Genomic DNA, 14,816 nt, shown 5'->3' with positions numbered 1-14,816 from the left:
AGAAACCTAGAAGGAGCCAGGCGAGGTATCAGGGAGAAAACTTAACATGCAGGTGGGAGGGATGCGGACGAATTTGTAAAACGAAAGGAGGTCTAGTGCAGCATGAACGACGAGTTCACAGGATACAGGAGAGGGTGTTTAAATGCGATAGATGCAACAGAACTTTCGCGGAGAAGCACAACTTAACAAAACACAGCAAGAGCTGTAAGGGGGACCAGATGGGTAGGTGTGGGGACTGCGCGGTGACGGTAACAAGGGGTAATATGGCGAGTCATAGGAGGAGTTGCGGAGGAGGGAGTGGAACGGTAGGGAACACGGCGGCAAGGGAGACGGGAGGTAACAGGTACACGGGGACCAGGGAGAGGAAAGAGTGTGGATCCTGCGGAGCCTGGATCACTGCTAATAACCTAGCCAAGCATGAGAGGAAGTGCCAGAACGAACCACCCGCGGCCCCCCGAGGGGCGTAAGTGGGAAACAGAAAAGAACAGAGGAGGAGAGGCGTCCGCCCCCCTCTCCCGCTAAATCTGCCCCTGGTTTAAGGTATAGATCATTTCAATTTCAGTGCTTCAAAAATCCTCTCTAATGTCGGATGAGAGGATTGTGAAGAAAGCCGTCCTCGGATCCTGGGACATGGAGAGGACACGCAGTGGGAACTCGCGAGGCAACACCATCCAGTACTGGCGCAGACTGCTGAAAGAAGCGGGACATGAAGACGACAACAGCGAGAACCTCACCAATGACCGGAAACGATGGAAGAAGACCGTTACAGATCGCAGGACGTTCCTCAAAAACTGGGAGACGCAAATGTGCAACTGGCACACAGGATCGGAAAAACCGGCCCGCTCACAATGGAATCGAGAGAGAATAAGTGACAGCGGTTGGCCTTGCCGCTGGGACGGATGCGACAAGTGCGCATCAAAAGGAGGACGGACGAATCACGAGAGAAAAGCACACAGAAGGGAGTCAGTGGACTACAAGTGTCCAAAAAGCAACGACAGTTTTTCGGACCAGGCTGCTCTGACGAACCACTTCAAGGCGTGCCAAGGAGGTCAGGGTGGGTTCTGTCCGAAGTGTCAGAAGTCCCTGTCGTTGAGCAACATGGCAAGACACCGGAGGACCTGTCGAGGAGAGCACCCGACAGCCCCAGAAGTAACCAACACCATTATCACAGGACGATTCGCCGGAACGAGAGCCAGAATTCAATGCGAAGAATGCGGTACTTGGGTGACAAAAAACAACATTTCAAGACACAGGATCACATGTCCTGGAAACTGGGAATCAAGGCCCCCTCACGGGGCGTAAATGACAAAAGAAGAAGAAGAAGAGGCGTCCGCCCCCCCTCTCCCGCTAAATCTGCCCCTGGTTTAAGGTATTGATCATTTCAATTTCAGTGCTTTAAAAAAGTTTCAGTAACGCTGATTTGGATATGGCTTTACTTCAAAAAAAAATAATTTAGATCAGTCAGAAAAATGCTTGATTGCCGAAAAAAAAGTGAATTGCCGAAAAATTGTTACAAGTTCCAATTTTATTTTTTTTGCCATTTTCTATGATGTGACCAAATTCGAAAAAAATTAGACCAAACTTGCACACGATGGTATATTGGTATTATATCAAAAATAAAATTAATCAATAACGAGGAAACTGATTTAAAATTAACTCCATGTTTAGTCACATAACCTAAACATAAGAGTATTAACTATCATGAGCCATATTCGAGAGAAACTTTTTTAGCAAGTAAAGTTTTTGATAAAGTTATTAAGTGGAGTTTTGCATCTTCCGCGATAAATGCAAACACACTGGCGATACGTGCAATCAAAAATGGTGACAGAAAGTGCAACAAAAGCTACTCAATGCCTGATGAGCATTGAAATAAAATATACACAGTAAAGACCTCTGCCGACAATACTTGGAAAGACGCCAATTGAGCTGATGAAAAGCAGTTCCGAAAAGTTCAGAAAACAACAAAACGAACTTTCAACCCCCCGAGTACTCTTTATGTCCGTTTTTGAAGCATCGACACAAGAGATGTCTCACCTTGGTGGAAAAGCTGCAATCTTTAATATATCGAATGGGTCAGAGGTTCGCTGATTTGCTAATAATTAGACAGTTGTTAGGCAAAAAAAGTGAAGCAACAATTATATAACTTTTGCTATCTCAATTTTAACAAATTTCCTGGGTACCATTCCAAAAAGTTAACAATAACCAACCAGCTTCGCAATGAACTCAAGTAATATGAGTTAAATTTTCAAACAATTTCTTCTACTTCTGTCATAAATTTTTTGGCAAAAAAACTATCATAATATTCGCTTTGTTTTATCCATTTACCTGCTTGAATCAATCCAAAGCAGCGAATTGTTTCAACAACTATTCATCACTGTGAATTACAAAGTAAAGACAGTCGTAAATTAAAATAAACTCAAGTCCATCTCCAAACAGAGAACAACAGAATGTTTCAAAATATTTGTTTTTGCTGGATCTGGCTTTGTTTAGGACAACTGATCACGCTAGAAGCCAGTTTGATTTGGCAGCCAATAGTCGTTGAAGTATTCACAAGTAACCGGCGTGATATCTCCGATTGGGGAGCAGTCTTTTTTCACCGGACAAATTCCACAGGGTGTACACACTAATCCCGAAGGGGGGAGCAACGATGGGATCAATTTGTACGAGGTCGAGTGCTCCAATTCGGTAGACCCTTTCACGTTCTTTTCCGCTTTGCTATCGTACACGAGACTAAACAAAACTAGCCGGTCAAATTGTTAAATGTTTTCATAGGGAAAAATTGTAGGAGTTCACTTCATTGGCAGATTTAGAATAATGCGGGATGTCTTCCCCTTTTCTGTGCTTCGACCATTGATAGCTCAAAGCGAGAATCTTTTACCATAAATTTTTGGATGACGGCTTCTAAAATTGTGCTTAGACGCATCTGACGCTCATATAACTGACAGGTAATTTTTTTCGCCATTTTCCTTGCAAACACGCAAGTTACATTTCTGTTCAAATTGTTTCAGCTCTTTAGCTCGAAAAATTAGTGATATAGGGTTCTTGTCCCTTATCTTCTCAGAAAACCATGAACAAAACAGACCAACAAATGAAAATTTAGTAATTTACCCAGATGGATTCAGCAAATTGACAATTTACTTACTTTTAAATCTTAAAAATTTTACAAAAAAAAAACTTTTTTTTAATTTCAGCTCAGAAAAACATACTTTAACATTTGAACTCATCAACGTCAATATCTTCAAAAGGGCAGAAAAAGTCTGTCAAAAACTTTGCTGCTCAACTTTCAATACCCCTTCGTAGATTATTAACTCAATTTGCGAAGGCGAAATCAAAATGCATTTTTGCAGTGGCAGTTTTCAAAGCATAATAACTGTTTGGAATATAGTGACTTCATTTACATTTTCGCAATTTTTTTTTGTAAATTGATAGTTTGGCCGGAGCGTTTCTATGGAATCACACAAAAAGAGAGTGCTTAAAATAGCATTCGGAGGAGTTCATAGAAGTTGAAAGTCCAATTTGCGACCCACGAAAAACCCGGACGATCTTAGTAAATTTATAATTCAGTCCGACCATCAGCCTGGGACTTCCAATGTCGAAACTATCGACATTTAAAGCTGATGCAACACGTGAAAAAAAATGATTTCTGATGAGGAGGATTGCGGGAACTGGCAAGTTGATTAGGAACTAGTTCGATATGAAATCATTGCAAACGACAAAATTATTTCAAAAATCGTTCACTCACAGATCCATCAGAGCTTCTATATCCTGCGGCTTCAGGTCCACTTTGCTAACGTTCAGTCCTTTGATCAGACTGGCTATTTCGGCAATGGAAACAAAACATGCGTGGTGTCGCGTTATTGAATCGTCAGGATATTTTTCTTTCGCTTGATCTGACCTTCAAAAGTCGACAAGTTTCACCCAATTTATATAATATTTCAATGATCTTATGCGGATTTATAAGAAAATTCGTCCGTCTTTTTAAAATATGAAAAAAATTTAAGTAGATTTTTCATGGTTCATCCAATATTGTTTTTAATTCTGTTCACTATTTGCAATTTGACCTAGCAAGCGGATTTATTATTTGTTTTCATATTTGACGATCTCTGTCGACCTTTCTTGCAGACAGCGTTCGCACTGGTCCAGCACTATTCGAATGAACTCCACCTCGGCCTCGCCCTCTAAATTCACCCATGGACTTCTGCACTGGTTCAGGTCAAGTTCAAGGTCATACAGGATGTACATCTTCTTGCGTCCGGAAGCTCCTGCAAATTACAAAGCCATGCCATGCCATTCAGCAAACCATTTAGATGCAAGCTTTTTCAATTACCGTCTGCCACGTTTTCAAGATAGTTTTGGACATTAATAATTCTATGCAAAATAACTCTTGGACATAAAATAGTTCATGTCACCCAAAATCAATTCGAATTTATTGTCAGTGCTTAGTAAAAACCATTGGCTGAAAGTCTATACTCCCTAACAATTTAATTCAGAAAAACAATCATGGTACACTTAATTGCATGCCTTATGAATATTTATAAAAGCGTTTCAGTTCGTACCCAAAACCTCGATCACTTTAGAGAGATTCACAATCAATTTCTTTCCAAACCTTTGACCTCCTTGATGAGACTCTGCGCTTCCAGCACCTTGATGACTTTGTTGACCTGAAGACAGGAAACATCAAGCTCAAAACTGCAATAAAGATCAAGGCCCAAATTTCAGACTGAGTTTTAAGCTTCGTTTTCCTGATGACCTTTGACGGGTAGTTTTGGCAAACGCTGTCTTTTCATGACAAGATATACAACTTAACATCACTGTCAACCTCGTCTACGATAGTGACAGTGGTTTTCTCCTTCGATATTACGCACTCCGAAAACGTTTCTGGGGAAGTTAAGTGTGGTATGCATCTTTTCAGTCTACATTGAACTTTGACTAAAATCTGTAAAATTCCGCTACAGAAGCTTAGAACTAAAAACCATTTTGAAAATTTGACTTCTACATGGCAAAACTCCTCGTTCAAATCGAGCGTGAACGAGTTGTGAGTCTTTTTTGTAAAAACCTGCAAATTAGTGTAATTTCGCTCCTTGCAAAAGCACTTAAAAGCACAATCAAAAAATTGGGCCTTTACTGTTACATGACCAGATCAAAGATTTGAGTAGAGAGCTATCGCCTATTAACCAAGATGGGTGTCTGGACTATTTGCATGTTAACCTTTTAGTTTCGGAACCAAAATCATCAACCACGACACTGCGTATAACAGAAAAAAACATAGCCAACAGACAGTAGAAAAAGTGTCAACGAACGCAAGGAAACAGAAAAAATACTGATGTTTTTTAAAAAAAACTTCGACTTTCAAGAACAATTGATGATTTTACATTTTTTGACAAAATTAACAAAATTGGATAGTTTTGAGACAAAAAATACCACAGATAAAATTTTCTGAACAATTCACCATAGTTTTCACTGTAAAATTTTTTCGCTCACATTCGGACACAAATTGAGCATGGAGACAGGGAAATTTTGCGGGTTTTCGTGAAAATGACGCATAATAAGCCGGATCAATTTTTGATTGTATGTTATAGATGTAACTGTTATAGTCAATTCACAGGGCGAACAAAAATTTGACGTTTTCTTGAGCAAGCTCATCGAGCGATGAAAATTTGGAAAAAAATTCAAGTTTTTTTTTGATAGCGCAAATCGGTTCTCAACAAGTCAAACTAATTTTAACCAGAAATAAAAATGTTTCTAAGGATTTATCTGTCGGTTTTCAAGCAAAAAATCTCTGCTTCAATATGGCAGCGGTCCCTCCTCAAAGTTAGAATATACTAGCAAGCCGATTTCTGAAAGACGATATAATCAGCATGCTAAAATGTATTACCTTACACAAGGACCAACGTGATTTGTTTTAAGGGCGATCTTCCAAAAACCGAAGTTTCAAAAATCTTCTGAGAATTGGTTCGAAAAAACCTAAGTTTTCCGAAGCAAGGTGTGTTTTACAATACCAACAGGCTAAAACATATTCCCTTTTATAAGGACCACCAAGATTCTTTCGACTGGCGATCTTTCAAATAAAAAATTGGAACTTCCAAAAGTCTTCCGAAAGTTTTCCGAAGCAAGGTCATCTTGCGATGAAATTTCGAAATGTTTTCAGCTAATTCATAGGGCGAATTGGTTGGCTAGCAGAAAAACTGTAAAATTTTCCAAGTGAGTTTATTGAGCGATAAAACTTCGAAATGTTTCTATTTATTTCATAGGACAAATCGGTTCATAAATAAAAATCACAAAATTAATAAAATAAAAAACCATCTGGTAGTTATACTCATAAACATAGAGAAACGTTAATTAAAATGTAATTTTGAAAAACACATCCAAAAAACGACTTTAACCGACTTCAGAAAAAACCGACCGACCAAAACCGACAAGTCGGTTAAAATGGACCTTTTGGACATCCTGCTTGAAATACTCTATGATCACTCTGAATTGTCAGTCTAAAGACTACAGTTGATTACATTCGTTGCTTACCGTAACGCACCCTAACTCATCTTTGTCTTAATTACACAATCTGAATTCATCTAGTTTTAAAATCCCTTTTAACTTCAGTTCAGGTCTGTGTTGACGTATTTTAATTTCATTACCTGGATGATGGACAGGTTTGACTTGGTGCGTATATCTCTGTTCCAGATGGAGGAGGTGCCTGCCTCAGCTATGATCTGCAACACCAGCTGCTCCTCCTTGCTTAATGAAACCCCTGTCCCCTTTCCTACTCCACCAGAGCCGGAAGCCACAGGTACTTTTTCCTGAGTTCAAATAATCATAACAATTACAAATGATAACAAGGATAGCCGGCCGGCGGATTTTCTAAATTAAGTAACCTCAGACAATACTTTACCTCGAAAAAACGAAGAGACTAACTTTTCTAATGGACACGAAATTTGCAATTTTGCTAAGAAGATCTTCTATAGTTGCTACATCAGAGAACTTTTATCTGCTATATATATAATCTTGCATAAAAAAACACGAATTAGTATTCAGATGTTTCCAATAATAAATCTTCTTTGGTTGCAAACTTCAAATTTAAGCAATATGGTTTCAATTATGGTATCAAGATAATAGATACAGCAGAAATCCGGAACCAGCTTAAACCACGTGAAATCATTTACAAATTCATTATTACGTATGTTTTAGAAGCAAAAGAGAGATTATGCACAGATATATTGAGGTTTTGGTGAAATTCACCCCTATCCTACTTAGTTTTTTTCAGACTGTCACCCAGTGACATTTGCAGGAAAAATTTTAAATTAGAACAGTAATATCAAATTTTGCTGAACTGACGTGAAAAATTCTCCAGAAAATGTTATTCGTGTTTTAGCAAGATCCATTCAGTTATAGTAGAGATTAATAAGAAGAAAAATTTAAGAACATTAGAAAAATATATACGCCTACAAATTTCGAAATTCGCTTATTATAAGAAACAGCTTTTGAAAAGCGAATCTTAAATTTCCTCTAATATTTTCTCATTTATAAAACAACTAGGATGATAATTGTGATTGAAAACTTGGGTAAAATGAGTTTATGGCAGTTAAGCAAATATAACATTTGGGTAAATCTTTAACCAAAATCCGAAGTAGAATCTAATCGCTACCTTTAATCAAGGAACTTCACATTAACTTAGCTATAAATGTTTATTTCAAATATCACAAAGATGTATCTTCTGGGACACAAAATCAGGTAATTATCCTTCTTCAGGGTGTAAAGTGGAAAAATTTTGACTTGTTCACAGATACTGTCATTAATACGAATTTGCACGTAAACTCAACAAAATTTTTTTTACTGTATTTCAAAAATTAAAAAAAAAACTCGAAGCATGTGCAAAAACCCCATAAACTAATCTTTGTATAGCCATGTAGGATAAAATTATTATACCTAATCCCAACTTTAAAACATGCGACCTTAAACATTGCTGTATTGGCAAATTCTGGCAAAGATTTTTTGAAACTTACAATCCGAATCTTTTTATCTTAATACACAGCAAATCTTATAACCTATCTTAATACATGGTAAAATCTATTCCTTATTTTAAAATATAGCCTGCTGACGGGAAAGTTTTAGCCGATCTTAAAACATGGGAGTCAGCAGGCACGCCTCCCCTGATCAGCGCCAACATCTGCTTTTCAATTGTGTGAAGATTCTTGAGAATCATTTTCTATTTCAATGCGCGAGAGCACTCCGTCAGGTCCTTTTCATTGTAGACATGTCTCTTTCAGAAGAAGAACGCTCGCATTGTTATCATGATTATGAATCCAGCTTTTTGGCCGAGACATGAACCAAGATGAAGTCACACTGATTAGTCTGGAGTTCAAATTCTGACACAGAGGCGAAGCTGCGCTTCGCAATCACTTGCGAGAACACGACCAAAAAGCAGCGCTATCAAGAAAAAGTAGAAATAAGCCTCGAATTAGCGAAAACTCGACTACGTGTCGGATTCGATTCTGCTCTCTAGCAAATCTGAGTCTCACTCACTAACCACGGATGCTTAAAATCCAAAAAAAACTAGCCACAAACAACGCAGCTACATATGCAAATAGACTGCCAATTTGATGCAGCAGAAGTTGCAACAAATACAAAAAAAACACAATTTAGCATGTAATAAATTGGAAAGCATTAAGCCAAACTATGCATTTTGCATTTCAAAAAAACTGCGAGATACATTGAGTTGGGAATTTTCTGAAATCGAGCATTTTATCATTGTACTGCTGTTTGCAACAAATAACTTTTTTCGGTCATTTGATGAATTAAAAATGCATCAGCTGTGTTAACTTTTACTAAGCAAAAGTCAAAGCACATGTTAATACACTGCTACCGCAGCTACCGATTCGGAAGTGCTACCAAAAGTAGCACTTTTATTTGCGACTAGGTTGGAAAAAATATTCGTACTTATATGTTTTGCTTCGCAAGTGTAATAAAGCTATCGTGCTTTTTCAGTACATCTATCGACCAGGTTGCGTGTTGTAGTGGTGGACTCTTGCTTCATTGATGTGAATCCAGTGTCGCTTCTGGATGCGCTTGATAAATTAAACGATTCGCACAGCGATCTTCCACAGTTTCAGGCCGTATTTTGTAGTTCGACTCACCGCGAGAGTCTAATGACAAACTCAGGTTCTCTTTCTTAAAAGGAAAGCAAATCTACCTTGTACTTGTATATGATGTCTCCTTCCGCATTCTGAAGGAGTTGCAGATGTCCTTTGGCCAGTAGTTTGTTCACAGTCGACAGCACTTGCACAGGTGCACACTCTGTCATTCGTTCACAGATGACATCCTATATTTGCATTCATTTCACACAATCATCCAATCAGTCATTTTTATTTAAGTATTCTAAACCGAATAATTTCTCATGTTTCGCGTTCTCTCATTCAAAAATAAGTCTACCATATCTCTCGATTAAGAGCCCCGTCTTTTAAAAAATTAATCTGGTTTTAAAAATTCTTTCAAATGAGGTCCTTTATAAGAGGGGTATCTTAATTTTTAAATTGTGATAGATGGCGATACCTTTTGCTTCGTAAGTGTAATAAAGCAAAATTATTTCATTTTTCTTCGAAGTTGAAATGATTCAATTAATTTGTAAGTTAACTTGATTCAATCACTTTTTGATTTTTTCGAAATGTCGAAGAAGTGCGTCTTTTATTTGAAGGCCTATCTCAAAGTTTTAATTGATGAACTAATGCAACTTATAACCGGGGCGGCTACCTTTTGAGAAAATACGATGTGCGAAAAAATTTTTGAACTTTGTTGGGCTCTATAAGAGGCTCACTTTGATATAATTTTGTCAGTAATTCTCTCGGAAGTTACAGCATAATTTTTTATTGACTAAACAGCCAAAAAAATTTAGTTTTTGGGGTAAAATTTTGGACCCGAATTTCGAAAAAGAAATTGCACAATATCAATTCAGCAAATATTCTAAGCAAGTTTTGTCTTCATCGTTTTTTGTCCAAATCAACCCAATTTGAGAAAAACACGTTTTAAATTTCAAGTTTTATGCGTTTTGTCCGGATAATTTAAACCAGCACAGTTTATTTATGCATCTTCAATTCAGTTATTCACGACTTCTTGCAGCGCTTATAACGAACTCATGGTTTAAAGAATTTCGAAAGATTTGGAACTGAGGGCTTTTCCTTATCAATAAATAGATAAGGAACACAAAAACCAAGGCGAGAAAAAGTTGAAGAATGTTACTTAAGTCAGGAAACAGAAAACAAAACAGATTTTCAAAAGCAACTCTATTCAAAATTCATAAATAAGACAAAACGTTCACTGCATACCCGCACATGGGGAACAAAAATTTTACACATGGGACTTTTTCGTACAACTCCCCAATCAGTATTGTTTTCAAATTTCTGCGTTGTTGCACTTTGTTATTTGACTGCACCATTTGCAATTCGTTTATTGGATGCTCTTTTGTTATTGAAATTTCCTACCAAACATTAAATATATTTGAAAAAAAAACTTTGTGAAAGGAACTGCTTTTATTATGACGAAGCCCTGAACGCTTCGAATACTTTTTAACGTCGACGAAAAATTGAGAAAATAATCGAAAAATGTTTTTCATTTTATCCCCTATACGTTATGTAAAACAAAAAAAAATTCTGCGTCTGGTAGCATTAACAATTAACGACAATTAAACCAAATTAGCAGTTTGCAAAACTTTTACCAATTAACGAAAAAAATCAAAAGGTCGAAAAAACTAGATATATCAAAATGAATAGGCTAGTTCTGAAAGAAAAACATGCCACAATAGAATGTGAATTAAGCTTGGGAAGAAAATTTACCAAGCGGTAACAAAGCCGAAAATCTCTTGAGAGAAACTCTTCAAGCTGAAAAAAAAACAAGACTTAAGACTTAAAAAACGTTTTTAAGTCCCCCTAGCGCTCAAAACACACACAAAAAAACTTTATTCATTCGTCAAATGAAATAACATGAGGTCACTAAGCCGGTATATTATAGGCCAAAAACTATTAAGCCCAAAAAAGGTAAACTAAAAAAGCCGAAAAAGTTATTTAAAACTAATTAAAAGTTACTAGCGTCTAACGCACCTCCGGTGCTTCACCCAGATTAGCGAAAAACTGCTTCTGCAAAAAACTATGGAAAAAACAGCGAAATAAATGACCCACACTCTTTTTTGTATCTAAGTTATTTGAAAATATCTTTAAAACGTCATATCTTGAAAACTGAAAAGATTTAAGCAGTCAAGATTTAGAACCCCTGAGAGGTCACTGATAGCACCCAATTACCGGGGTTAGAATTTCAACTTAAAAAATTTGAATGAAAAATTTCTTGGAAATATTTTTTTTTGATAAAATCAAAACAGACGTCATATCTCGGAAATAAAAAGATTTTAACAGTTATAACTAGAGGCACAATTTGCAACGCCTGAAAGAACCATGGCGGCGTCTCGCATCATAGAATTGAAAATTTCAAACTTTTCAAATCAAAATCTTAAATGTTCTTTGAAAAAATCATGAAAAACGACATATCTCGCAATCATCATCAAAATATTTGATTTTAGATTATAGTGCTGTCCGTGACCCATCAGATGGGGATGGCAGCAACAGGCATTGTCGAACTGCAGCTCTCCATAAAATACGATCTTGCGGGTCAGTGTGGGTAAGGCAACGATCTAAACAAGTCTTTCTTGGTCTCACACGTCTTTTGATGGAGGAGGTTACCCTTGAGAGTAACCTGACATCAGTCACGATAGGGTTGATAATTTCAATGTTTGCGGAATTTTTAAAACTAATTTTAAAAAAATTGTCGGAAAAAATCACAAAAACTTCGTATCTCGTAAAATAAAAATATTTGGGTATTCATATTTGCAAGCCCTAGGGTAATCCTGACAGCATTCCACTTTTGAGTTTCTAGTTTCAATCTTGTAAAACTCTTGAAAAGTTTGTCGTTGGTTTTGGTTCGGAGTCGATATATATCTACTGCTAGCGTGTCCACAATGTCTGCCATGCGCATTATGTTCTCCGGCTTTTGCTTTGCTCTTTACTGACATGAGCCAAAAATTCCAGCAATTCCACAATCACCATTTCTAACTAGAATTCCACAGCCAAATAGTCCGATAGAGTTGAATAGTCAGGCAGCGATCGACAATCTCGTCTTTTTCGTGTCGTGTAAAGATTCGACTTCCTGCTTTGATTCTGCGGTTTCTTTTTGATCTTGAAGCCAGTCAACACTGATGATACTGTCATTTTTGAGTAACTAATTTCAAATGTAGAGAAGTAAACACTGTACTCAAACTGGAAAATCGAAAAAACTCTTCTGCATTGCAATATATGATATATTTTAAACGTGAAAAAAGCTGAGTTAAAAGATAATCCGTTAAAAGAGCTTGAACATGCCATGCCGCCTTTAAATATATTCTGGGTCGATTATCAAAATTGCTGTTTTACCTTCTCAAAACTAGCATTTTGGCACTGAGTGCGCATTTACAAAATTCACTCCCCCAGCACAAGTAAGCATCTAGTTCATAGTATCATGAAAGGTTTTATAAGGTTACAAATGGCGACCTAACATGGTTGCCGCAGTCTAATTAGTCCGTACACTAATTTTTGTACACAGAGGCGAAGTTGCACTTCGCATACACAAGCAAAAAATATGACCGATAACGCTACTGCATGAAACTGAATGAGTAAAACTTTGAGTCTACAAAATTTCCTAAATGATATACGCCAACTATGAGTCTACATATTTGCTAAGTGACGCACACCAATTATGGCGCATTAGCAGTACGAGTCAATTTGAAAAAAAATACCAACTAACATGCCTCAATTTATAGAGCGGACGCATTTAGCTAGTATACGAAAAAGTTCATTCAAACATTAAAAAAACATCCGACGCAGTCCAAGTTCGAACCCTCTTTTTTTGTTGATGGTCTCATTCCCTACCTCCACGCTGCAGATTCATGATACCTTGAAGCTAATGTGCTATTTGTAATCTAATAGCCTGTGTTAATATCCTTAGCATTCGCTGTACTTAATAACTGGTTATTGATCAAAATGAACTTTTCCAAATAAACACTAAGATTTGCGACTTAGGTTGGAAAAAAAGAGAGTTCATGTTATCACACAAGCTTTGCTGGTGTAAAAACAAATTTCAAATAGGACAGATATTTAAAAGGCAAACATGCAAAAAATGCAGTAAATTTATTGCTAAAAGAGGCTTCCAGGAACTAAGTCCACAAGAGTCCGGTGAACAAAGTTATTTACAGGAAAAAAAGTCTAGTACCCGATTGCAGTGACACCACAATCAAGTTGTTGTCGTGAAAAATATGACTTTTTAAGTGACTGGGATCTGCTTAACAATTGAATCCTCCCTATGGTATCTGGTAAAGAATTTCCACATTTACAGGAAAAAAAGTCTAGTACCCGATTGCAGTGACACCACAATCAAGTTGTTGTCGTGAAAAATATGACTTTTTAAGTGACTGGGATCTGCTTAACAATTGAATCCTCCCTATGGTATCTGGTAAAGAATTTCCACCCCTATAAATAAAAGGAGTAAATTAGCACTAGAGCTTTCTATTTATAATTCGAATTTCGCTGAATTCTGATAGGTCGAAAATTCGACTAATTTAATCTACTTTATCTTGAAAGTGGTGTAAATTGTTAAATAGACCCAGCGACTCTTTGTTGAATTCACGGTAACCGATATTGCTAATTTTTATATTTATCATCTATTGCTGCAATATGGTATACATTTTCACCAGAACTTTACATGTGACATAAATTGAATTAGTTATGAGGGTCTGAAATTTGGGATAAATAATTCGAGGGAAATTTTTAAGTGTCAATCAACGAGTCTCCGCGAATTAACCCTTCTGCTAACAAAATTTTAAACATTTTTTAGCACCGTTGGATGATGATGCGTTCCTGTGCGATTCCGTCATCGGCTGCCTCTTTACATAGAGCTAGCAATCTGTCTTCGATTTCGACTGAGAATAGTCCCGGCTCCTGCTTCACTGCTGGTTTCTCATTGTTTGAAACCATTTCCAACTTAAACGCAGTACTTCGTCAATCAAACAGGAACATTTGTCCTGAAATAAAATGGAAGATTTCAGTTATGTCAATATTGCTTAAATTTCCTCTCCGAGCTCAGATTGGTGGCATGCTATGACCAATAGGATTAACTTTTAAGTGTCCCTCCCTCCATAAAGCATTGACACAACAGCATATCAATTTCCTCAAAAATTGATTACCAATTGCATGGATTCAAAAATTTTAGCTAGTTAATTTTTTCCCGATGCTATTTAACTGAATTTTGTCCTATTCTTTAATGGAAAAAATGTATTCATTTTGAAACAAAAAAACAACAAGTAAATTGACCATTGTATTGCCACGATAAATAATAAACGGCATAAGGTTCATTGAAAGTTATTTTTGATGAGGAGTCTTTGTCCTCTGATAAAATAGGCATTCAAAACAAACCCTATGGAAGTTTTTTTTTCGATAAGCGCTTTTCGCAAGGTCCGTTCTTTAATTAAAATGAATCAGATAATTAACTTGAAAAAAAAAATTCCGATCGAATTGACAAGGAAATTGACAACATACCTTTTCAAATAATTGTTCAAGGTTTGCTAACTACAGCTACAGAACAAAAGTCATCGTACAGCAGTTTTCGAACACCAAAAATTCGAATTACTTGAAATTACATTTGAAAGAAAAACTGTGAATAATAAAAGTTACCAAAAATTCCACCAGAAATTCGTAGGTGAGTGTCAGACCCAAATCCAATTCAGAGAAAAGGATAAGATTAATCAGATGAAA

At 36.8% G+C, this 14,816-nt stretch overlaps 2 protein-coding genes across 3 annotated transcripts in view; both read right to left on the bottom strand.

The window, feature by feature from the left end:
- LOC134854027 (ribosome-releasing factor 2, mitochondrial-like) overlaps positions 1-14,816 on the bottom strand; it is a 456,739-nt gene that overhangs the window by 138,744 nt on the left and 303,179 nt on the right. The window lies entirely within an intron of this gene.
- LOC134854003 (DNA-directed RNA polymerase III subunit RPC6-like) lies at positions 2,366-14,082 on the bottom strand. Of its 2 annotated transcripts, none has more exons than XM_063870061.1 (7): positions 13,925-14,082; positions 9,185-9,315; positions 6,633-6,794; positions 4,607-4,661; positions 4,112-4,262; positions 3,743-3,895; positions 2,366-2,730 (listed from the first exon to the last, which is right to left on the bottom strand). In XM_063870061.1, the coding sequence occupies exons 1-7, from the start codon at positions 14,037-14,039 to the stop codon at positions 2,505-2,507; spliced, it is 993 nt and encodes a 330-aa protein (XP_063726131.1). In that variant the 5' UTR covers positions 14,040-14,082; the 3' UTR covers positions 2,366-2,504. The 2 variants fall into 2 exon arrangements, with proteins under 2 accessions (XP_063726131.1, XP_063726132.1); XM_063870062.1 differs by having other exon boundaries at positions 9,185-9,313; positions 13,903-14,015.

The sequence above is a fragment of the Symsagittifera roscoffensis genome, chromosome 9 (genome assembly GCF_963678635.1).
Source record: "Symsagittifera roscoffensis chromosome 9, txSymRosc1.1, whole genome shotgun sequence".
Classification (NCBI taxonomy): Eukaryota; Metazoa; Xenacoelomorpha; order Acoela; family Convolutidae; genus Symsagittifera; species Symsagittifera roscoffensis.
Note: the sequence above shows the minus strand (reverse complement) of the source record. Positions and strands in the feature narration are given on the sequence as shown.

Coding starts and splice junctions, on each gene's coding strand:
- LOC134854003 (XM_063870061.1), bottom strand. CDS start 14,039: ATGGTTTCAAACAATGAGAAACCAGCAGTGAAGCAGGAGCCGGGACTA. Junction 4,662..6,632: donor CAAACCTGTCCATCATCCAG/GTAATGAAATTA, acceptor TCCTGTCTTCAG/GTCAACAAAGTCATCAAGGT. Junction 4,263..4,606: donor TCTCATCAAGGAGGTCAAAG/GTTTGGAAAGAA, acceptor TGTAATTTGCAG/GAGCTTCCGGACGCAAGAAG.